The sequence below is a fragment of the Anolis carolinensis genome, chromosome 2 (genome assembly GCF_035594765.1).
Source record: "Anolis carolinensis isolate JA03-04 chromosome 2, rAnoCar3.1.pri, whole genome shotgun sequence".
In the NCBI taxonomy this organism is placed as follows: Eukaryota; Metazoa; Chordata; class Lepidosauria; order Squamata; family Dactyloidae; genus Anolis; species Anolis carolinensis.
Genome location: NC_085842.1, coordinates 128594261 through 128618731, shown reverse-complemented (window position 1 = coordinate 128618731; position 24471 = coordinate 128594261). Strand labels below are relative to the sequence as shown.

At 41.8% G+C, this 24471-nt stretch overlaps 1 protein-coding gene and 1 non-coding gene across 4 annotated transcripts in view; both read right to left on the bottom strand.

Moving 5' to 3' along the window:
- Positions 1-3455: 3455 nt before the first annotated feature.
- The window catches only part of tnpo2 (transportin 2), a 34004-nt gene continuing 12988 nt past the window's right edge, over positions 3456-24471 (bottom strand). For all 3 annotated transcript variants that reach the window (XM_062970505.1, XM_062970506.1, XM_016996154.2), the window contains exons 8-25: positions 23618-23740; positions 22981-23099; positions 20939-20999; positions 19982-20150; positions 19113-19265; positions 17980-18205; positions 17202-17373; positions 16236-16322; positions 14911-15018; positions 14323-14481; positions 13178-13265; positions 12053-12151; positions 10206-10301; positions 9677-9752; positions 8766-8865; positions 7555-7629; positions 6635-6765; positions 3456-6016 (exon numbers count right to left, since the gene is read on the bottom strand). In XM_062970505.1, coding sequence (XP_062826575.1) covers positions 6658-6765; positions 7555-7629; positions 8766-8865; positions 9677-9752; positions 10206-10301; positions 12053-12151; positions 13178-13265; positions 14323-14481; positions 14911-15018; positions 16236-16322; positions 17202-17373; positions 17980-18205; positions 19113-19265; positions 19982-20150; positions 20939-20999; positions 22981-23099; positions 23618-23740 — 2019 coding nt within the window. In that variant the 3' untranslated portion in view covers positions 3456-6016; positions 6635-6657. The remainder of the gene's footprint in view (positions 6017-6634; positions 6766-7554; positions 7630-8765; positions 8866-9676; positions 9753-10205; positions 10302-12052; positions 12152-13177; positions 13266-14322; positions 14482-14910; positions 15019-16235; positions 16323-17201; positions 17374-17979; positions 18206-19112; positions 19266-19981; positions 20151-20938; positions 21000-22980; positions 23100-23617; positions 23741-24471) is intronic.
- LOC134297274 (small nucleolar RNA SNORD41) lies at positions 17531-17598 on the bottom strand. The gene has a single exon (XR_010004003.1). It is a non-coding gene; the product is annotated as a small nucleolar RNA SNORD41 (small nucleolar RNA).

Here is a 24471-nt window from a genome sequence, read left to right as displayed (position 1 = left end):
GCTACATTTGGTGGTCCCTATGTAGACTTGTCCACAGCTGCAGGGTATAGGATAGAGGCCTGCAGAGGTGAGAGGATCCCTCATGTCCTTTGCGGAATGTAGCATTTATTGGATTTTTAGTGGGTCTGTAGATAGGGGAATTTTGTAATTGATTTTAAAATGTATTACATGATTTTTAACATTGTGTACAACAGGCTTTTAACTTGCTGTTTTTGTCTGGGAGAAAGAGCCCCCACAAATGGAATAAATGGATAACTGCTGATACTATGGAAGACAGTGGAGTCAAAACAAAGCAGTATAATAGCAAAAGTATTTATCTCACTGAAGAATAGGTAAATAGTTGAACGTTTTTGGCATACTACACTAATGATGTTCATTACAGGCAGTCCCCAAGTTACAAATACAATAGGTTCTGTAGGTTTGTTCTTAAGTTGAACTTGTATGTAAGTCTAACTCTACCTTTTTTTTCCACCTTTTTTTAGAGGAATGAGGCTGGCTTACATCCAACACTACAGAATTTCAGTTGTAAAAGACAAAGGGGGGGGGGCGCTTCAGCTACTGCCATTAGCTGCTGAGAGGAAACACAGGATCCCCTACCACAGTTAACAGTTGAGGAATGCGTAGAAATGCCCATGCCAAGCAAGTCAGCAGAGCTGAGAAGTTTCAGGGGCTGTCCAAAGAGGGTGGCTCTAAGTCCCCTTGAAAATCGGCAGGGGGAAGATCCCCTTGGGCATCCCCAGACGCCTCTGAGTTGTGGTCTTCTACTCTGTAGTTGGAAGCTGAGGGAAGAGATTGGGGGTCACTGATCCTTGAGCACTGGTAGTGACAAAGGGCACGACAGTGTGACTGATGGGGGAGGAATCAAAAAAGAGAATCATATTGCCCATAGTGTCCATAGTCTTGGTGGCATGCATGGCAACAGCAAAGCCCATAATTTGTTGTCGAAGGCTTTCATGGCCGAGATCACAGGGTTGTTGTATGTCTTTCGGGCTGTGTGGCCATGTTCCAGAAGTATTCTCTCCTGACGTTTCACCCACATCTATGGCAGGCATCCTCAGAGGTTGTTAGGTAGGGAAAAACTAAGCAAGGACTGTTTATATATATCTGTGGGAAGCCCAGGGTGAGGAAAGAACTCTTGTCAGTTGGAAGCCAGCTTAAATGTTCCAGTTAATCACCCTAATTTGCATTGAATCTAGGTACATCTAGGTACTTTCTGCCTGGGGGCATTCTTTGTTAACTGCCCCTAGTTCCCATGTATCAGAGTGTTGCTTCTTATTTACTGTTCTGATTTTTGAGTTTTTTAATACTGGTAGCCAGATTTTGTTCATTTTCATGGTTTCCTCCTTTCTGTTGAAGTTGTTCACATGCTTGTGGATTTCAATGGCTTCTCTGTGTAGTCTGACATGATAGTTGTTGGAGTGGTCAAGCATTTCTGTGTTCTCAAATAATATACTGTGTCCAGGTTGGTTCATCAAGTGCTCTGCTATGGCTCATTTCTCTGGTTGAATTAGTCTGCAGTGCCTTTCATGTTCTTTGACTCTTGTTTGGGCGCTGCGTTTGGTGGTCCCTATATATACTTGTCCACAGCTGCATGGTATCCGGTAGACTTCTGCAGAGGTGAGAGGATCCCTCTTGTCCTTCGCTGACCGTAGCATTTGTTGGATTTTCTTTGTGGGTCTGTAGATGGTTTGTAGGTCGTGCTTCATCACTTTGCCTATGCAGTCAGTGGTTCCCTTGATGTATGATAAGAACACCTTTCCTCTGGGTGGATCTTTGTCTTGACGCAGAGAATAGCGTGACAGTGAGTGGCCCCTGTAGTGGGATCGGGACAGTAGTAGTAGTAGTTATTATTATTCATATCCTACTTTTCCTCTCCATATAAAGATGGGATGGTATATTCCCGCTGAGGCTGCAATCATATACAAAGGCAGCAGGGTGTGAGCAGGGCCCTCTTCACCAAGCTCCAACGGTGCTGCCTGCATGGGCTCTGCCATGCGGTTGGCAGCCATGTTCCTGGGGCCCTGGTGTCGCTGGGACTCAGCTGGGATAGGTTGTAGCATCTTAGGCCGCTGAAACAGGGCAATGCTGCTGGTAGTATGTGAGCATTTGGGCTATTTGCCATTCCGGGAGGGAGGAGCCCTTAGATCTTAAGCCAGCCAGTGGCTTGTTTTTCTGCACTTCTTCTGTTCTTCCCCCAGATTGCCAGTGACGTTGGGCATGGCACATCAGCCTGTTTTGCCGCTTGTGCAGCTGGCTCTTGCGGGGGTCCCCACTTCCGCACAGGGGTTCCTTCCCACTGCCCCGAGCCTTCCAACCCATGGGAGTGTGGAGGGCCCAAGCCTTGCAGGGGCATGTCCTCCTGGGAAGAACGGTCTGATGCTGGGCACTCAGCTGGACGCACTGCCGTTTGGCGCCAAAGCTTCTTGCCCCAGGCCTTCTGACCCATGGAGGATGGAGGGGGCTCAATCCTCACAGGGGCATGCCATCCAGGGCAGAAAGGTCTGGAGCCAGGCACTTGGCCTGGTGCGCGGCTATTGGCACCAAAGATTGCTCATAGAAGAACACTTTTAAAATGGATTCTCTCATGCGCCTTGCCTAGGGGGTAAAGGCCTGGCAGATGGCACAGGCCCGAGCAACATCGCCCTCCCCCAGGCATAATAAAAACAGCGCATAGAGTCAGGAATAGAAAGAGGTAGCAAAAACAAAGTCCAGAAGCTGTTAGAGAAAAAGTTAAAAAGGCACAAACTGAAGGTTCCTAGCTGGTCAATGCGGAAAAAGAGAACGGAGGCTGAAGCCCCGCCTTTGGGCATATACAGTATACTCTCTGGGAGAGTCGGCGGAACATCAAGATGTTTCAATAGAAAAGATCTAGAAGGTTCCAAACTGCATTGCACACATGCAAAGTAAACCCATATGTGCGATTTCACGGACACCATGGAGAAGCTGGAATGTGTTAGCTGGGAGGCTTCTCATGTCCCTGAAAGCTAGAGCTGACAAGACGGGAGCTCACCCCATCTTGCAGATTTGAACTGGTAACCTTCAGGTCAGCAACCCAGCCTTCAGGTCCGTAGTTCAGCCGGCACAAGGGTTTAACCCATTGCGCCACTATTTTGGATAGTATAGGGAGGAGTTAGCACCCCTGTGGTGTTTGTTTTGCTGTCTGCATCCCTGTTCAGAAGATTTCACCTCATTTTCTGTCCGTGTGATAATTGGATTTTGAAAAATTTGGCTTGTGGAAATAAGGCTAGGAGAGAAAGCTTCAAGAGACACTTCCCTCCCATTGTAACTTTTTCAGGAGTGAATTTCCCTTCCGAGGGGTAGATTTCTCTCACTTTCTGTTGTCTCTCTCCCGTTCTTAACTATGAGTCATTTTTAAGTCGGTTGTTTGTAACTTGTGGACAATACAAAACATTACATCCCGTTGAGACAAAGAAAATAGCCAGAAACACAGAAACTTGAGTCACAAGGTCTTCTTTAGTTGACAAAAAAATTGTACAGAAAATGAGAAAAATCTCATTTGAGCAAGGTGCAAGCAGCTGCTTCAACACTAGGTACACTGCAGTTCCACCACTGGAAACATTACGGCACATTTACAAATATACAAATCCAGGATTAACAAACAGGAGGCAATACTAGAAGCACTCGTACAAAAGAAATTCTATTTCAAGGGGCAGTCAGGCCAAGTAGCTTAAACTTCACTGGATGAAGTGTTCACAGCCTTCTTTTTGTATTCCTAGGCACATAGTTTAGAAGCACAACTGGACCTTACTTGCTATCCGTGCACATTTCTTGCTCATGCATTTAAAAACAAACTGTTGCTCAAAGAGAACCCTCTGTTTTCACTCCTCCCATGATAGGAAAAGTTTAGAGTGAATCGTAAGGGAGCACTTGTAATAAAACCATTAAAATGCAAAGAACTAGCTCATTGCTTTCAGAGACCCGCTCAAGTTCCACACCATTAAAAAAGACAAATAAGGAATGCATTTGCAAGTATACTATCATTTCTTTGAAAAACGTTATTCTGGAAGAGTGCAGGAGTGTGCCCCAACCATCTGAACCAAAAAGAGCAGCAGAATGGCAGCACTCACTTGAGCATGTGCTGTTTCCAAGCCAAAAAGGGGCTTCAGGGCCCCAGAGCCTGTATTGTAATGCCCCAGCAAGTTTTGTGAGAAAGCTCCAGGAACTGCAAGCGCTGTCATGTGAAACAGAGGCCAAGGATGAAAAGAAAAACAAGCAGGTGATTATCACAAAGTTTAAGTTACTGAGCAATCTCAATACACTTTCAAACATTCGCTTCACAGTGTCCAGAGTGTCACCATCAATTGCTGTCAAAATAGCATCTCCTTAACCCAGAAAAGGGATGTCCGTTCTCTGCCATATGCATCTTGAGTACTCATGCAGTCCCACCATTTTGCTTTACAACCAACTAAGCAATACAGGATATGTAGTGCAGTCAGCCTGGTTGTTCGGCTACCAGCCCAGATGATGCCGAAGTTCCACCAGGATATGCTTAGAATACAGCTGCGGATGTGGCTCAGCTCCCGTAGTCCTCTCTTCTCGGCATCCTGCCTGCTGGCAAACACGTCCTTGTGCACATTCTGCAGAATGTTCTGGTGCCTTTTTCCCTAACAGTCTTCTCTTCCATAAACACTGCTTTCCTCAGATGCAGTCTCCTTCCCCACACATCCTAACTGCCTTTGGGAAAATAAGCTGGTTTCTATTTCACAACTGCTTCATTTACTATTAAAAAGCTATGGCTTCACTAAGTCAAATGCATTCAGCAAACCCCAGATTCTCTTTCTGGGGACTAAACCGATTTGGGTCTAATGAGAATTCCTTAAGACAGCAACTCCACTAAGCATGCAGCAAGAGCCACAAGCTTCCACTAGCCATGCATGGAGGGCATTAGTTTATTAATTCCTCTACACTTGGTTACGTTTACTGCTTCTTTCGTAAACCGAAGTGGTCAATGTGGCATATTATCTCCCTTAAAGCAGAAACTGCAAATTACTATAATGGACTAATGCCACTCTGGCCACAAGAATGCAGCACTGAACATACCATGTGCCATACAAGAATCAAGTACACAGTGGTTTCTGCCCACCTTTGGCCCAGGCCCATGTGGTCACTCTGTTGGAATTCAGTGTCCCTCCTTGCTCTCTACTGCCTCCTACAGCTCACATAATGTAATAGCAGTGTCACAAAGTAACAGCTGAACAACAGGGTAACAGATTCATTGCACTGTGGCGTCTTCTTTAAAAACAAAGACATGCTTCTCCAACAGTATTTCTTATGATAAGGACTGCTGCCTATATGGCTGGCAGATCCCCATAAGCTCAGAGCCTGTTCCTGCTCTGAGCATCACATCCATCACACAGTGCCATGGCAACTATGGCAAAAAGGGTTTGTGGGTTTCCTTAAGATTCCTAGATGAAAATGCTTACACTTAGTCATTATGGGCACCTCACAGATTTGCTAGTCTACTTCTTGGTCACCATGCAGTCTTGAAAAGGTGAAGAATAGCTGATCTCTTGAATACCGGTGACTGGAAATATACAGTAGTATAACCCCCTTGAATTGAGTTTTAACCCCTCTTCATCAGCTGGTTTTAAACCATTAGAGCATTTAATCCTGTTTTAACATCTTAAACCCTACCCTTTATTATTATTAGCTAGTCCTTTATGATGGCCCCTAGTTAGATCCCCTTCTCAAGAGTGTTGCAGTTTAAGTTTGCTCCCCTTTCTCAGCCTAGGGCCGAGTCCCACCCACCCCTCTCCACCAACAATAGCCTCTGCGTAGAGACCTTTCCTTCTGCCAGTGAGATACCCTGGTTTTTGTTTAAATTGGTCACGGAGGCCCACCCTCCCCCCAACTTTGTAAATTTCAGGAGATGGGGAGCGAAGTCATTTTATGTCCCACAATGCTCTGCCCGTCCTCCCTAACCCCCCATTAACAGGGATCTGCAACACTGGGTTGTGGACGAGTTACCAGTATCCCTCCCAGCATACACAGGAACCTAAAGAAACAGAAAAAGCAGTATTACACACATATATGTGTGTGTGTGTAGAATCAAAAGCAGCCAGAAGATATTTGAGCGACATGTCAAACCACCCTGCAGAAACTAGCTTGGTCACAGGATTCTTCACACAGTCCAGGAGTGTACTTCCATTATTCTGCTTCCACTGCAAAGCAGAACCACAGCCAATTTGTACAAACTGACTGTAATTCTGCAGCAGTACTTACAGACCCTTGGGATATGGCAGATTTTGTATTACTGCACTACCACATCACTTCAGGACCAAATCATGTATATGGAAGGCCTGAATTATGAACAATAGCAGGATGGAAGGAATTACTGTAGACAGAACCTGTGCTCACTACCTAAAGTAAATGGCTCCATTAGGCCATCTCCTTGAACCACACTGCGGGCATGATATGATATTCACTGCTTAATTTCCTTATTTTTATTCTTCAAATAACTGAGTGTCAAATTGACCGTTTTCTGCTTCAATTGCTGTTCATTTTATCCCCTCCTTCTTTGTTCCACACATGAATTAACTTTATATCCTTCCATGCCATTTTCTACCATTCAAGGATCCCAGTATAAGGCAATTCCAAATGCATGGGGACTCACCGATTATGATTTTGCTGCTTCGCCTAAACCCCATAGAATGCAGCAAGTCGCTCCTTCAGAAGTGGAGGAAATTGCTCAGAGAACTGTTGCCAGTTCTCTTCCCCGACTTGATCTTTGAAGCCATGGAGTATCTGATAAGGAAGAAGGCATTATCATAAGTACAAGAGATGAAAAGAAACATGGATTACATTGCACCATTTCAAGTCCTACACAAAATTATCTATGAACTCTAGTTTCCAACCTGTTCACTCAGATTAAGGCTGCAACTGAATTACACAAATGCTCCATTTCTAGAATTTGTTGGTATTCAATATTTGCATACGGTTTGCACACAATTAGGAAACTATAATCTGAATATGACTTAGTAACAGTTCTCACTTCAATTCATGTTAAAATAATGTATCTTTCTAAGAAAAATGCCCACATTCCTTTAACTTGAAACATGCATGTTAAGCATTCATCTAACACAGTACAAACACATAATTTGAAGAAAAATAAATAGAAGAACCCAGACCAAAAAAATTAAATGCTCAACAAAGTAATATAATGTAATGACAGCTTTCAAATGAACTCACTAGCACCTTTATGTCATCTTCTGTTAACTATAGTATATTATTCCCCTTCCCCACCCCAGCAAAATGGGAATTCATTTTTTAAAGGAACAGTTTTGGGGAATACTGTAGGGCTGCAAGAAAGGACTGGAGATATATGCAGTCTACGTGAAACATTTTGCCCACCCAGGACTATATTCACTCAATATTAAGGCCTGTTCTTTAATAGCAAATGTAAATTACCCACCAATCTGTACGAGGGAGTAGAAGCAAAATCAAAAGCAATGCCACCATCTCCCTGGATGAACACCCTTTCGGTCAATAGTTAGCATTTTGTGAAACAAAGCTATTTTGATTGGAGCAACATACCTTATAAAACATGTCCCTCAGGTCATCCTTTGGACTCACCCAGGAGGCAACGGCATCACAGAAGAAAATAAAGTCCTACAAAAGGAGAAGAATGCTTCAGAACAACACAGATTTCAACTCAAGAGGAATCAAGATACCCTACAAACTAAATCAGCACATGGACTAAAAATGAGTCAAAACTTAAGACGTTGAGCTATATCATGCTAAAGGTGATGGCTAAAGGAATCCCTTATATGATGATGCAAAACTTGCTTTCTTTCTCCTTTAATGTGTTATCTAAAAATGCTTGCTGCAGATGAATGATTAGACATAGAGCCACATAGGGATGTAGATGATACTTCCGTTTGGGAAAGAGTCATACAGAGTCATACAGCCCGAAAGACATACAACAACCCAGTCATACAGATTCACAATGAGGAACTGTGTGTCACATCATTAAATAGTCAGTGAACATTCAAAAGGGAGAAATTGAAAAAAATCCTCCCTTCTATAAATGCTGAAACTATGAACTACCATGAAAATACAGGGCAATATGTAGCTGTGTGGCCAGATCAGATATAGCATGCTTCACCAAGTAAAGATGACCACTTTTGCTAATTGCTACATTGATATTATATTTAAGTAAGAAGAGGGCATGCTCTACCCTGCTCTTTGCCCCCTTCCAATCAGCCCATGTTAGTTTTAAAGAAAGTATGAGAGTTTGAATTAGAAATCTCCACAATGAGGGGGCTGTCTGTGAGATTCCAGACGCTGGAAGATGTTTCAGCGAATGAAACAAGACTGAGTTTTATATTACAGGTGTCCCATAAATCTATTTCTACCTTAACAAAACCAATGATTTCTTTTTAGCTGTATCCCCATCTCAAGATCCATACACCCTTGAAGACTGTTAAACTGCTAAAATGTACTGATCATTTTGTGCTTATGTAATGCTATTATCTCACCTAGGAATGGGTAGATTAACAGTTTCACTGCACTGATACTGAACTCATCAGCACACTGTAATTATCTTGCTCCCTTTGAGAAGGAGTCATGGAGTGCAACAATATTGATGAGATATGATACTATCATTTCCCAAATTATTATCACAGAGAGTTTTCACATGGTCTTCCTGGGTATCTCTTCCCAGTAGGAGAGACACAGGTTATGTATAAGGCTGGCAAGTATATACAAACACCTGCAAAAATCTGAAAACCTCCCGGGATGATTACCTGAACAACTCCTCCAGGATTTACTCCAATCATCATACAGATACCACGGAAAGCAGAATCCTTCTCTTCATTATCACGTATGTTCCTCAGGGACGTACACCTGTAAGCCAGAATACATGTCCACATTGAAGTGGAAAAGAAGATATACTGTCTTATCCTACAGTACCTCCCCTCAAAACCATTCAATAAAGCTAAGACACAAAGCTACCTAACTATTTATGTTTACACTTACTACAAGTATGAGTACCAAGATTTGCTGAAGTCTGGAGTATAAAATTACTGCTACCTAATGTGTGCTGCTTTACTGGCCAAATGTTTGTAAGCCAGAGTTCAGCTGAAACATTTCTTGGGTTTACAATTTGATTTAGATGATTAGTTTGAATTACAGTAAAATCAAATAATAAGAGACAAAACGGGGTGAGGGAGAAAGCTGCACAAATTAAATGCGAATATGAGCTTCTAAGAAACCTTTCATACTTGGTAGTTTTCATAAGTATGGCAAAATGTGCACTCCTTCGACGCTGTGAAATCACAGGATGAGTCTGTACCCATTCAAAAAGTTGCTACATATTGGAGTTAAGATAGCCATGACTGGACTATACGGGAAGAGTTCTGTTCCTTGCAATTAATAGCACTAATATACCAAGGTTGCCCATAAGCCTTGTCTAACCACAACAGTTACATCACAGACTTTCAGAGTCATGTGATGGCTTTCCAACAGAAACACAGCCTTCAACTGATAATTTATTGTGGCAAAACATAATTATATTGGTAAAAACTGATTGAATGGAAGTGCCTCAAGAGGCATGTCTACTATATGCCCAACAGTTTAAGAGGGTGACCCCCTAGTGAACCATTCTGCAAAGCCAGGTTGAAAAGCCATACTGTCCTGTTTCAGTATAAACACTAACCAAGGTCTGATAAATTGCTGCAGCATTGGTGCCACCTCCTGAGGACAGACGTAACCCAAGCGTCCAATCGTGATGGCTAGAAAGGGGAGAGAAACAAGCCTGTCACAATGGCACAAAGCAGCAGCCCTGTCAGTGCTGTATTTTCAAGAAATAAGTACATGAGATGCAAAGGGCAAATCGCTACGCAGCACATGGGGCACACTGCACTGAAGTCTATATAGTGGATTAATACTAAGACAATTAAAATGTTATTGGTACTCAAGGGCCATGTTTGGCAGAAAAAGCTAGAGGCGGCTTTCAGGAAAGAAAACTTACTCTTCAATTCAGTAAGAAGGCATTCATAGGATTCTCAACAAGACAATATTAGTGTAAGTTAATTTCTGCTTATATGCTCCAGAAAATTCTGGAGCCTATTTCCAAAGCACATGCACAAAACTCTGCACACAACAAACTTTATCTGCAGATTGCAGATATGTAGGAGGATAACAAAGGGAATGTATTTAAGAGAGGAAGTAGGCTTTCATCTCACCTGTGTTCTCCAGAAGCGTTTTGGGGGTGTTTGGCCGGTTGATGATCTCCACAAGGTTATTCAAGACCATCTGGACATATGGTTGCATTTCAGCCCCTGGGAAGGAGGAACTGATTAGCTGAGCAACACACAGTTCAAGTCCCAGCCCTGGCCTATTAATAGCCTATGTTCCTTCACACACTTGTAACCCCAGAAAGAAAAAAAAACCTGAATTTCATTTGCAGTTTCTTTCTTGCAAAAAGTCAAGAAAAGCATGGGTCAGTCTTTAGAGTGAGGTATGAGGCATTCCCGCCCTCCCATGCACAGACATGTACAACATTCCACTTTCATTCAGGCTATACAGTAATCCCTCCACATTGGCAAGTTTGACATTCAAATAATTGGTTATTCTCAGAATTGCTGCTCCTCTATGCCATTTTAACATCAGTGTCCACCTTAAGCTATGTTCAGTTAAATCAGGCCTATCAGTGGTCAATCTGGTCACAGGGGAGAAATCAAATGGACAGGATGGGAGAGTGCAAGCGTTCCTTTGCTTGTGGGGGGGGGGGGAGAGGAGCTGGACAAAGGAGAGCAGAGGGGAGGAAGAGGGCCAGGGCAGGCAGAGTGGCATTTGCAAGGGAAGGAGGAAGGCAAGAGTAGTGGGAAGGCGCTTCGGCAGTTGATTTTGCTGCAGTGGCACTACCCCCATCTTCTTGAAGACCTACACACTACCTCCCTCTTCCCACTCTCCTGTCCACCAGAGCCAGTGAGTGAGAGTAAGCATGGGAATAAACAGCCACCCTGCCAGTATAGGTACTTTTAGTTGAGGCCTCGGCCTGTTTGTGTTTTTACCCAGTTTTATAGGGGTCCTGTGCTTCTAACCCTCATGAAAGTGGAGAACCAACTGTAATTAGAGGTTAATTCTGCAACAACTTTGTGGCTATCACTGAATTGTCTCACTAACAATCAAGGATTAAAGAACAAGGACCTTATTAGGGAAGCATAGAAAAAATTAACTGCCCTTTCCTGAAACTCAAGAACCATGTATAATAGTCACTATGTAGGAGTATGTCCCAACTCATAAAGGGATAAGTCATGTAAGGATAAACACTCAAAAGCCGACCAATTTTTATATACTGAACAGATGTTATTCTCATGTAAAGAGTAAGACCTGGGCATTACAGTTGTTCCTCCACATTTGTAGTTTTGAATAGACATTGTAAATTGTACAACAAAATTAAATGTCATCTCCAATCACATATATGTACAAATTACAAATTCGACATTCTAATCACTATTGCACAACCCCAAATCCACTTCTGCAGATTTGATTACTCATGAATTTGATTAAAATATACTCTGTAGGAATCCTTAAGTCCTCCACTGAGACCTCGATGGTCAACTTCCTCCAGCTGTACCAGAGGACCTAGAGATTTCTGGAGAGAACACATTTCCAGAAGTCTCTAGGTCCTCCAATGCGATTCTATGTCAGCTTCCAGTGGAAGTTGACCAGAGTTGTGTTGGAAGTCCCAGAAATACCTGGTGAAGTGTTTTCTCAGACTGAAATATAACAATTCCTTAATTCACAATTTTTTTTACTTTCATGGGGATCCTGATTCCCTACCCCAGTGAATGTGGAGGGCTAACCATACTTCCAAATCACATAGTGGTACAAGTCTAACTACCCATCTACTTGTGGACATCTATTCACTAACGCGTTTGCATACAGATTTTTCCAATAACCCAGGTGGCATTATGGGGATCCTGATTCCCTAACCCCAGTGAATGTGGAGGGCTAACTGTACTTCCAAATCACATAGTAGTACAACTCTAATTACCCATCTGCCTGTGGACATCTTTTCACTTACCCATTTGCATACAGATTTCTCCAATAGCCCAGGTGGCATTATTGCACACAGAAATGAATTCTGGATTCAGATTGGTCCCTAAGATGGGCATGAATTCAGCTGAAGAGGAAAGATAATTCACACATAAAGCATTAAACATGTAACTCCACATAAAGCATTAAACATGTAACAAGCCCTTGTTACCAAGTCACTTCCCTCTCTCCATGATGGTAGCCCCATGGTAACAGGCTCTGTAACATGCTTTTCATTATGGAACAAACAGGTTTTCAGTCTCCGGTCAAAATACCAAGTCTTGAGCCCTTGCAGCAATCTGGTCTATGAATTCCCAACACAATTCTCCATACAGGTGTCGTGCTATTTTTTTTTTTTACATGTCAGGAGTGACTTGAGAAACTGCAAGTCGCTTCTGGTGTGAGAAAATTGGCCGTCTGCAAGGATGTTGTCCAGGGGACGCTCAGATGTTTGATATTTTACCATCCTTTGGGAGGCTTCTCTTATGTCCCCACATAGTGAGCTGGAGCTGACAGAGGGAGCTCAACCCGCTCTCCCCGGATTCGAACAGCACAAGTGTTTAACCCAATGAGCCACCAGGGGCTCTTCAAGCGTATATACTAATCTTCACCTAATGCATGAATATTATTCAAGTTTACTTTTATTTTACATGCCTTCATTCTAGACAGTAAATCTTTCTCCTTCACTTGTCTGACAAGGAGGGGCCTGTTCCAGTAATGTCTAGCAACAAAAAGATCATTTTCACATGCTGAATGAACAATTAATATGTGACATGAACATGTAAAGATCAATCAACTCTTGCTATAACACTATGGTTCACTGGAATCAGTCGCTCCAACAGCATTGATGACACATTTTTCTGATCATTAAAAAGCAAACAACTGCATGTGAGAATGTCTGCCTATCAAGCATGTGCAACAACACTGACATATGCCACTGCCAAATCAGAAGTATGTAAGACCAAATAAACTTCACTTTTCAAAGGCAAAAATGGATGCTAGCATAACAACATTTCTTTCCCTCAGATTAAAACAAAACCCAAACATATTAAAAAAAACAGAAATAAAGAAACAGATATCTTTATTTGCTTATCAATACTTAACAGATACCTACCGATACATGGCTTGACATGCATGAAGCAGGCTTTGGTAAGATCTCCAAGGAGTGCAAAGGAGCTCTGCCGAACCTCTGGCATGGTATCCTATATATGAAAGGTAAGGAAGGTCTTAATTGAATTGTGCCGGTAATGTTTGGTATTGTGGCAAATTCCACCTTTTTAAAAATGATGGAAGACCAAAGCAAATGATTAATAGAGTAGTAGGGTCAATTCAAGTGGTTTATGCACTACCTAATCTTTCAGTGGGCTTTCAGACAAACGGTATCTCAGAGAAGTCTGGGAAGTAACCATCCTCCTTACATTGTTACAAAAGGAACCCAAAGCAAATTGCTGCTAATGGAAACATATGTTACATCAACTCTCAAGCACACTTTGGGGCTGTACCCCTCTCCCCTACAAGAAGCTTCCAATTCAAAGTTACTGTGGCAGGGGAGGGGTTTTGCTACATTTTTAGGCCTACCTATTGCCAGTTTTGTACCAGGAGAGGCAAGGCTGTTCCCTGGGTCTAAAAAATGACTTGGGATTATATATGTGTGTGTGTGTAATGCAAAATGCTCCCTATATTCCTTAAAGAGCTCTTGGGGGGCATAGGAGGCTGTCTGTAATGTATTTTCAAAGATCTTATTACATCTCTAACACAAAAAGGAAGCTAGGGCCTTTTCTGTATTAAGATCTCAATTATGGGCTGCTGGCTCCGCTGAATCTGACAAGCAATAAGGACCATGTAAGCCTTTGGCTTCTAAAATTGTTTTGATTTCTACTATGGTTTTTATTGTACATTACTTTAATACAGTCCTAGCTTGTTCAATGGTCAGAAATTCTGAGAGTTGGAGGTCGAAACAGGCGGAGGGCTGCAGTTTGAGGACGCCTGCTTTAATAGGCAAATGTATGAAAAATACTTTAAAATAAAATAAATAGTCCTTCTAGCTCTTGGGTTTGCTAGCTCACTTCCTCACCATTGAGAAGTAACTGAACTAAAAGCATTAGCAACAGAAATGTCACTTCCACAGGCTCACTAAAGTATTTGCAGTGCAAAATTTAGGCTGATCTCAGGTTTCTCACAACATTCTCCACAAAGCCATGATTTTTCAGCCTCAAAAAGCCAAGATCTAGCCAAAGCAGCTCCACATCCATTACTCACCTGCATGCACTGGAACAGCAGAGTCATAATATTGCTCCGGGCCACAAGCTGCTCCACATGGCACCCAAGGCCTTCAGCTAAACCACTCAGCAGGTCGAGAGCAACAATCATGAAATCTTTGTCAGGAGCCTCATATTGGTCAGGGTGTTGACTGTACATCTAAACATAAAAATAAAATGTCTGAAAATATGAAAACCTACCCCTCCTCCCAAGAAAACAAAATAAGCAAAAACCCTCCAACACAATGAACAATGCTTTGAAGAGAAAGATATGTTGGGGTGGGGAACTACTACAGATCTCTGCAGCTACGTACAGACATATCTCTTCTGCCCTCACACAAAAAAGAAGTTTCAAGAAAAAAATTACTTTATGAACAAAACGTATTTGGGAGGGGGCACAGGGTACAACTTTCCGCATCCCCAGGCAACATTTCAAAAAAGAAGGGACTGAGCTGTAATTATTCAGTTATTGAGTATGGTACAGTTATTCCCTACTGGGGTTGATTTGTGTATGGGCTAACTGCCAGTAAAGAACCAAGAATTTGGCAAATATTCTATAAAATTCCCCATGAATACCAGCCTAACATACCATGGCTTGGGCAAGGGTCTTCTGCACAAGTGTCACACAGCGCTGGTAGACAGGTTCACAGTATGGAAGGAAACCACTTTGGAGAGCAGTTGCTACAGATGACAAACACTACGAAGCAAACAAATAATGACTCAAAGACATGACTGAGGACTATTTATATTTCCGTATACTTTAGGTAATACTGAAGCCATCTAATGCAGACCACTGGGATCAAATGTAAATGAGACTTGCTTTATTTCAAGAAGCTAGAGCAGTGAAACAAGGACCAGGAAGCCTCTTGAGAAAAGGGGCCATAACCCGGAAACCCAAGATAACCTGCTGTAATGGAAAGCCTTATTTTATTGGTGATTTTTGTCTATGTTATTTAATGTTGATTCGGTGATAAAGGTGGGCAGGAGTTAGCTACTGATGATTGGCTATGTGTCACCATGGTAACGTAGCTGCTTCTGTAGAAATGTAACTATTTCGAAGCTAGCACGAAAGGGGCGGAGCTAGCTGGAGGGAATGTTTTAAAAAGTAGTCAGTTATTGTAGTTCTCTAGCCGGTGAGCTAGAAAGAAGATGTCTGAAGTCAAGTTAGGTTTAGGTTTCCAGTGAGATAGAGCTGAAGAAAAGGAATACTGTTGAGACAAAGTTTCAGTCAAGTTGTTAATGTTAAAGAATGAAAGATATTGTCTATATTATGTACAAATGTAATTGAAGAAGTAAACCTTTGCAACAAGTTATGCTTTTTGGACTAGAGAAACCATAAATAAATAATTCTTTGTTTTTAATAAAGACAGTGTTACTGAGTGGTGAATTGCTCTACTTAGAGTCAGTGGAAGATTTGTCTCACATACTTCCCGTCAGTGTCACATCATATCGTACATGCACACGTACAGACTCAAGTGTTTATAGCTGGCAGTGGCTGGGATCCTGAAAGAAGGATTGCCCCCTGCCATAGTGAGATTTGAGAGATCCCATGTTGAAAAGGCGTGGCAAAGGTGTGGGATATTGAGAAGAGGATTCCCTTGGCCTAAATGTAAAGGGATTTGGGCAGGGTGTCCCACAATTAATGGTGGCAGTGGTTGGGATCTTGAAAGAGTTTCCCCTGCCTGTTTGAGAAGCCACTCTTGTGCCTTTTATGAAGTGAGCCTTACACCTGCGTTCCCAGGATGTATCAGTAAGGCTTTAGTTCATTCCTAAAATACCAACTTAATCAATCTTCTACAAGAAACAAAGAAAAAAATCACTTTCAAACTATCATCATGCCCAGGCACTGTAGAACTTAGTTCTTTGAACAGAGGTGCCAAACCCTACCCAGATGATTAACAACTGGCCACTCACTTCTAGAAGAGGGAAGAGGTCCTTGTCCTCATCCTTCAACTCATTCCATTTCTGTATCAATGGGGGCATCAGTTTTTGGATATATTCCTGGAGAAGAAAAACTACTTTAAATATCTCTCAGCACCAACAAAGTCAAAGATCACAAAACACAGCCCAGAAATCTTCAGAACTGAAAAACATTCAACACACTGCTTCAGGATTCGAATGTCTTGTATTTTCAAAAGTCATCATTGTTTCTGGGCTGAAGAAAATAGGCAAGAATTCCACCAAGCACAGCTAAAGTTTACTAAATATGCAAATGATTCCAATTGCCTTAAGAGGAGCATAAGTTATAAAAATTTGAATGTGCACTGCACAGCAAAAGAACTGCATCAACAGAAGGGAATTTTTTAAAATGCAGATTAAAAAACAAAAAGATTCAATTTTTTAAAAACACAATGCCTTTGAGAACAGATATGGTGGTGTAGGAAAAAAAATGTCAGGACAAAGTAGCTTTATAAAAAGTCAGATCTCTAATTCATTTTGCCAAATAGTCCACTCCCAGCCCCACTACTCGGCAAAACATTCCCCCTTTGTGCACTTTTAGAAAATCATTGTTCTCTTTTCAGATTCAACCATTGCAAAAGGAAGATTTCTGACTTCCCTTTCTCTAGACATTACAACTATGCAATTTTAGCATTAAGGAAACAAATTAAGGAAACAAGTTTGGTGGAAATCATCTTACAGACATCCTCACACATGACCTATTTTACTTTGGAAGATGAATTTATATGTGGCATCCTTGTAGTTTAGAGATGTCTGCCTTAGAAAAGGGGGTAGAAATATATATTTTGTTCCATAATATCACATGATTACAAGGAAAACAAAAAAAACCCTTCTAAATTTTAAGGCTGAGGTGACAGTACTTCATTCAAAACCAATGACAAGGTGAGTTAATACTAGCGTCAATAAGGAAGCATGCCATACCGGCTGGTTGAGGTGATGCCCAACAGAATCGGCCAGAGTGCCAATTGCATCATACAGGATCAACAAGTTCTTGTGCTGGTATTTCCCAAATGCAAAAACCAAAGTATCCAGAATGAAGCTGAGATATGGGACTAGCTCTGTGCAGGCCTCTTCCTCAAGAGTTGCAAATGCACTAAAGAAAATTACAAAAATACAAGTAATGGGCTTGCGCCAAAATGAAAGCAATATTAAACATGTCTATCGTATCTTCTCCCACAGAACTTAAAAATAAAACTGGGTTAATTATAAACTTAAGTGCACCCTCTGAGGTGAAAAACCAGGGCATTTCTCTGGATCAGACAGTACGAACACAAGACACATCACTGCAATGCTCAAACGTCAACTTCATCACTTCCAAAGAAAGCCTTAAAAAGTGTCAGAAAGAGAAATGTAGTGAGAACACACTAGCAGCACAAAGGCACTAGACGAGTGATTCCCAAAGTGGACGCTATAGCAATCCAGAGGAGCAGTGATGGCCACGGGTACATATAGCTTTCTGTTTAATTGCTATTAAAATTTAAAAAAAATTAATTTCCAGGGCGCTGAGTAATATTTTTTTCTGGAAAGGGGGCGGTAGGCCAAATAAGTTTGGGAACCACTGCACTAGACAATCTATTCTGGTTTCAACTTACAAATAACTGGAAGCACAAATCTTTTTTTTAAAAAGTATGATTTTGCTTTCCCACACACTACCCACTCTACCTAGCTAGAGACCTGCTCCTTAATACTGCCCAAATACCTGCAAGCAGCCTCCTGCACTCTCTTGTTGCTGTCCAGAATCCGCTTGAGAAGCTCTGTCATCAGAGGCTTGAGATACATGTCAGGCGGTTGGCTAACAACCCAGTGGGCATAGCGGCTCAAGGTCCAGCAGGCAATGGAGCGCACTAGGGCCTTCTTGTCAGACAGGCACTGGATCAAGTGGGGAATCAGCTCCGGAAGATATGGAACCATGCCTTGCATGCAGCCTAGAAAAGCAAAGTAATTATTATACTTTTTTAAAAAAAATCCAAGAACAGAATGGCCAAACTCAATTACACTTTTCCTTATCGAGAACCTACTTGGGGGGGGGGGGGGGGCGCAGTTCCCAGGTTACATGATCACCTACAAAGCCCTAAACAGTTCGGGACCCGCCTACCTTCGTGACCGTATCTCCTCCTATAAGCCTGCACGATCTCTCCATTCGTCAGGGGAGGCCCTCCTCTCGCTTCCACCCCTGCCAAGCGCGACTAGTGGGGATGAAGGAGAGGGACTTCTCTGTGGTGGCCCCCCGGCTCTGGAACTCGTTCCCCAGGGAGATTAGGCAAGCCCCCACCCTGGTAGCATTTAGGAAGAGCCTAAAAACTTGGCTCTCCCAACAGGCTTTCGGCGAATGAACTCCCCATCCCCATGACAGACCTCATATTTGTGGCCATTTCCTCATTACTGCACTTTATCTTGCCCTATCAGTTTGTTTACAGCCACAGGGTCGGCCCTTCCCAAGTTGCCTTCTCATTAACGGTTGTATTCAATCAACTACCTCGCGTTATAATATTCACTTGTTTCACTTTGCCCAGTTCATTTTTACCTTTACTTGGGTGCCAAATCCATGTTTTAATATGCTTTAATATGATTATTTTATTCTTTTTTTACATTTTGTTGTTTAGAGCATTGAATTTTAATATCTGTGTCTGTATTTTTTGATGTTTTTATTTGGTTTGCTGTTTTTATCTGGGCTTGGTCCCATGTAAACCGTCCTGAGTCCCTTCGGGGAGATGGAGGCGGGGTATAAAATAAAAGTATTATAATATTATTATTATTAAATGAAGTGGTTGCCAATAATTCCACCTTAATAGAGGCAGACCCCTTGCTTGAGTTTGTGGTAGCAGGACCTACCTTCTGCAATGGCCCCCAGAACAAGGATTCCAGATTCCTTGATGACCCACTCAGGATGGAAGAGCAGCCCCTTGAGCAGTGGAAGCAGGTGTGGAAGGAGCTCGTCTCTGAAAACATTGGCTAAAACATCCAGGGCTGCAGCAGAGCATTTTCCTGTAGGGGAAATAGGGCCATATTGCAGAAGCAGCATGAACCAAGCTCTGAGTGCACCACAAAGAAAGCAAAAAGCAAGACAAAGGTCCCTTCTGTACAATCAACCTGCAAGGGACTATTTCTAGTGGGAGAATAATTCTGAGGTGCACAATGTCCACACTCGTATTAGCCACTATTACTCCAAAAAGAAGCATAACGGACACTGGGTAAGCACTTCTAGCACTGCTTCATTCTCCACAGCCCCCCAACACACTTAAGACTTATGTCAAATTTATTGCCTAGATTGAAATAATCATATAAGAAACCATCAACTTGTTCAAAGAAAAAAAGACAACTTATTTCCTATTGCTAACTAATTGTATAGACAAAAACCTAAATGGAGAAAACCAAGTAACTATTTTACATACGTTAAGTACAGTGGTTACAGGTTTAAATAATAAAATGAACAAATGATGGGACATTATCTATCTCTTATCTATCACCAGATCATATATTTATACGTGCCTGTACCAATGGTTAAGAATACTCCCATATTGGTCTCCCATGAATCTCATAGAGATAATACAAAATGGGCCACCCCCAGACATTCCCAAACTACAACTTGGAACAACTTTCATTACTGGCTCTGCTGACTAAGGATATTAGGAGCTACAGTCCAGGAACACGTGGAAAACCTCATTTTGCCCTAGAATATGGCATGATATTCCCATACGCACTCAGATTCCAATCAGACAGCGTGTCATCGTCATCATCCTCATCCTCGCCATCTTCATCGTCCTGTAACCTCTCCTCTTCATGCTGAAGGGTAACTGTACGGGATTTGTGGAAACGAGGTTTGATATCCTGCTCACTATCAGGGATGGCTTCATCTTCTTCCACATCTCCCTGCAATTAAGGTGAGGGACCACATGGGATAGCTACTCAAACAGTCTTCCATTTCAATAGTCCTGCCAGTACAAATACTGAATAATTGCCCCAAATCTGCATTGTTATTGGATTGATTTGTGCAAGGAATAAGAACCATAAACCTTTCCTCTTGTTGTTATCAAAACCACTGAATGCCAAGTCAAACCCTGACAAAAAAGGTTCACAGCCTTCAGACCAGGCTTCCATGGATCAGACAGTACGAATACAACCAACCATCATTGTCATCAGGGTGAAGGTTATATGTTTATGCATCACTTCCATGAATACATTTGCCTGGATAATTACACTACATAAGTGTATGCATTTCCCATTAAGTGCAACAGGCACAGAACAGGTAATGAAAAAACTAATTTTACCTTTGCAGGCTAGTTATGGTACTGTCAACATTATAGGAATGGGGTAGGATGTAAGCTGTACTATAAGACAGGAGATTCAAAAGCCTAAAAGAATTAAGTTATTTAAATGCCACAGAGACAAGCAGTGATAAATCCCTCCCAGTTGTGATGACAGAAGAGACTACTTTCAGATCAGATTTGTCAGCTACGCTCCCTTGGACTGTGTTACCAAGGATTGTCACAGTAACACCAATCTAACGAGCAATGAAATCAAAATAATCTAAAGACATAAAATAATCAAACATAGGAAGCATTTCAATAAACAGTCCACATGAATGAATGGGGAACAGAGAAAAGGAATAATGACTCTCAAGCAAGCACCTCAAACTTATTTCAAGGGTCATAGATTACCTTTAACAATATGATGTCAATTTCAGAGTATTTCATTCCATTCACCAAGATTGGAATCAATCTGTAAAAAGAAAAAGTAGTTCAGCAACTTGGGTTTAGAGTGAGTGACACACATCACAGTAAGCACTGCAGGCAAATAGGATCAAGAATACAGAGTTGCCATTTTGATTGCTTTTGACAATGCAGATAATACCTGCAACATCTCAAATGAAATTTCTTTACATCAAGGAAACTGGGATGGATAAAGGCTCTGCATTCTCTGGACAGAAGGTCTTTAGCTGACTGAATGTGTCCATGCACATTTTTAGGTGGGTCCCAGATCTCTTTCAGGTTACAGCCCATCAAGTTTAGAAGAACAGATGGACCCTTTCTACATGATGACTTGAGGGACATTACAGGGAACAGGAGTTGGGGAAATTCACTTCCACCAGCCCAGGTGCACATGTTTACATCTGCATCCAACCTACCAATGTTAGGGCCTGTGCTGCCAAGCAAATAAACACATTCAACAGAAAGTTATAGTCCCTGTTCCAGCCCAAACCAGAAGGCCTGTACAAAAAAAATTCAAGCTTTATTTTGCCAATTTAGATGAAAAACAGATGACTCCAGACACATAATAAGTGTGCACAGCAACTCCATGGCAACATATTTCTGAGTCAAAATCCTTTTCTCTACCCTAATTCTGAATAAAGCACCTTAGTATTATGCTCAGGTATACTGCACGGATTGGGCAACAAGCGGTATGCACATAATTCAACTATGTGAGGCTGATTTAGACTGTGATGTGGTCTGAGGATGGGACAAAGTGATTGGAGAGGGGTAGCAGTTTACCATTAACAAGTAGCAAAATCATTCTGATGGACAGTCTCTTTTGGGAGCACAAGAGTTGATTCTCTTTGACCTCATGATATCATCTAACATTGTATCATGCTCAATAAATCTAGAGACTGGGTGAAGGGGGCACTGCAACATGGTAACTCTATACCTACCAAGATGGTCAGTTGCATAACGTGGCATTGGGGATGTCAGCTAGATGCTTTTCCTCTGTTTTTATTGCACTATCAATTAATCTGATTATGATTCTAGACAGGACAGAATGGTAACCTCCGACTGACTACTGAGGATACATTCAACTGACGTGCAATGCAGTTCCCAGAAATTTAACGTGTTCAGTCAGATATATGGTACCATGTCAGCAAGTGTTTGGTTGGCTGCTTGTTTACTTTGGAGCCCTATTCAGACTGATGGCACTTGCCTGTAAAGCACTACACATCTTTGGAATAAAGTATCTCCCTTTTATCAGTTTTCCTATGTTTTAAGAACAGAGAAACACCTTCTCCCACAACTGTTGATACACCTGTGAAAATTAAAAGCTTTTCCCGTCTATGGTTGTGACTGTAAAGCACTCCCAATAGAGGCACTTATATTAACAATTTTTCTTGGCACCAGGTGAAAAACTAAATTTTGTGGGAGAATTTTAAACTGCTACGTCTCAAACGAGTTGATGTGAACTGCTTATGTTGTGTTTTCCCAGCATTTTATTTTTGCAATAGTTATTTCACTACCTTTATATTTTCCTTTTTTTTCCACTTGTTTTTTACCTCTTGGAATCATGCAGTAAAAGAACATTATACACATCTCTTCCTAGTTCTAGCAGCAATGAGGAAAGAGCTTGAGTGAAGCTACTACTCTTGATTCTCCAGCATTTCTTCTATAAAACCTAGACTTTACACCTACTTAGCTTCCCCAGGGAGCATCTATATGTGTATGTGTTGAGCTATGAAGGACTAGAAGAATCCCAGTGAAGCAGAACTAGCTTAGCAGCAACCCAGTCTATGGTATCATTGTGCTTGCAGAAAACTACTAAAAAAGATAGAGTAATTGCAGCATGTGTAAACAGGGAGAACAGACAGAAGCCAAGCATCCCCAGAAAAATGGTTACAGTATCAACTTCGCTGCTGTTTGAAAAAAGCAAACCCAGATGTCAACGCATGCATTTTGGAAAGAGGGCAATGGATTCCCACTGAAGCAAAACTACTCACTGCACCAGGTGTGAAGACAGCACCTCCTTGCAGATGGGCTGCTCAGCAAGAGTCAGCCAGAATTCGCATGCCTCTAGGGCCACATTCTCATCACTGTCCTGAGTCCTCTGCAACATGTACTAGGAATGAGGAAAAGGACAGCAACATCAAGCTTTCATTCAGCTTTTCATTCTGCATCAGCTTTTCTGTGTCCATCTCATAGAATGCCAAAAATGTATTTATCCTCAAGAAGCAGAAAGAAGCAACAGCAAACGAAATGCAGGCTCCAAAGAACAAGCCTGTTCCGAAACCAAAGAATGGTACAGAGAGATGAGAGCAAGACTCAACTACTTCTCATTACATTTAGTCGGGTATCATGGAACATATACTTTACATTACTTGCTAAAACAACATCTAAACAGCTAATACTTGGAGAGAAAATGACTGGTTATAGGCTGCCAGGAGAGGCGATAAGAGAAGTAGTTGCCAGAAAAATCTATCAGTGAAGCAAGCCAGCTGGTAAGCAAGGCTGCATCTTGTTATCTTACTCATTTGCCAGGAATCAGTCAACTCCTGCCAAGCTTCAACAGTGTTCTACAATATACTAGGATAAGAGAAGATTCTAAGGAGATCATCCTGGCTGAAGCAGGACATTTACCTGGATTATACTATGCATGTGAGGGATGAGTCTATCAATCCGCACTTCTAGCAGCATCACCAACGCTCGGCAAACATTCTTTCGAACTTCAGGGTCTTCATCCACTGCCAGGGCAAACAAGTGCTGCCAAGAAGAATAGTTAAGATCCACTTATCAATCTTTGTCAAGGTACCAACCCTTCCCCACCAACATGCCCAAACCAGTCTTTTCACAACATAGCAAGTGCTTCTAAAACTTTCAGAATTGGGATGGTTTCTTTTCCTCTGTAAGGAAGCATATTTTCAAGCTGTCACTAGGTTACAAACAAGAGATTCTGCATGTTTGGTCTTTAGTTTGTATGTAAGTCAGAACAGGCACTTTTAAAAGTGTAACCCCAACCAAAAACATTTTTATAGTTTTGGATAGCATAGGGAAGGGTTAACACCCCGGCATAACTTGTTTTGTAGTCACCTCACTTTTTGTCCCTGTGGCAATTGGAATTTGGATTGTCATGAAACAATGATTCGTGACAGAACTTCAGTGGGGACATCTTTTCCCCATAATTCTTACAGGAGTGGATTTCCCTTGCTAGGGGTTGATTTCATCTCAGTTCCTGTTGTCTTACCCATTTATAATTAGGAGTCAGATTTAAGTAAGATGTTTGTAACTCGGGAATTGCTTATACTGAAGGATGGAATGGGAGCCACACTGCCCTCCAGATGTTGTTCTACTGCAACTTCCAGAAACCCTAACCAGCACCTCTAATGGCAAGGAATTCTGAGAGCTGTGGTTCAACCTTATCTGGGGAACAACACAATACTCAACCTTCAATGGAAAATTTATATTCTCTCTGAAATAAGAGATGTGGCAATAAC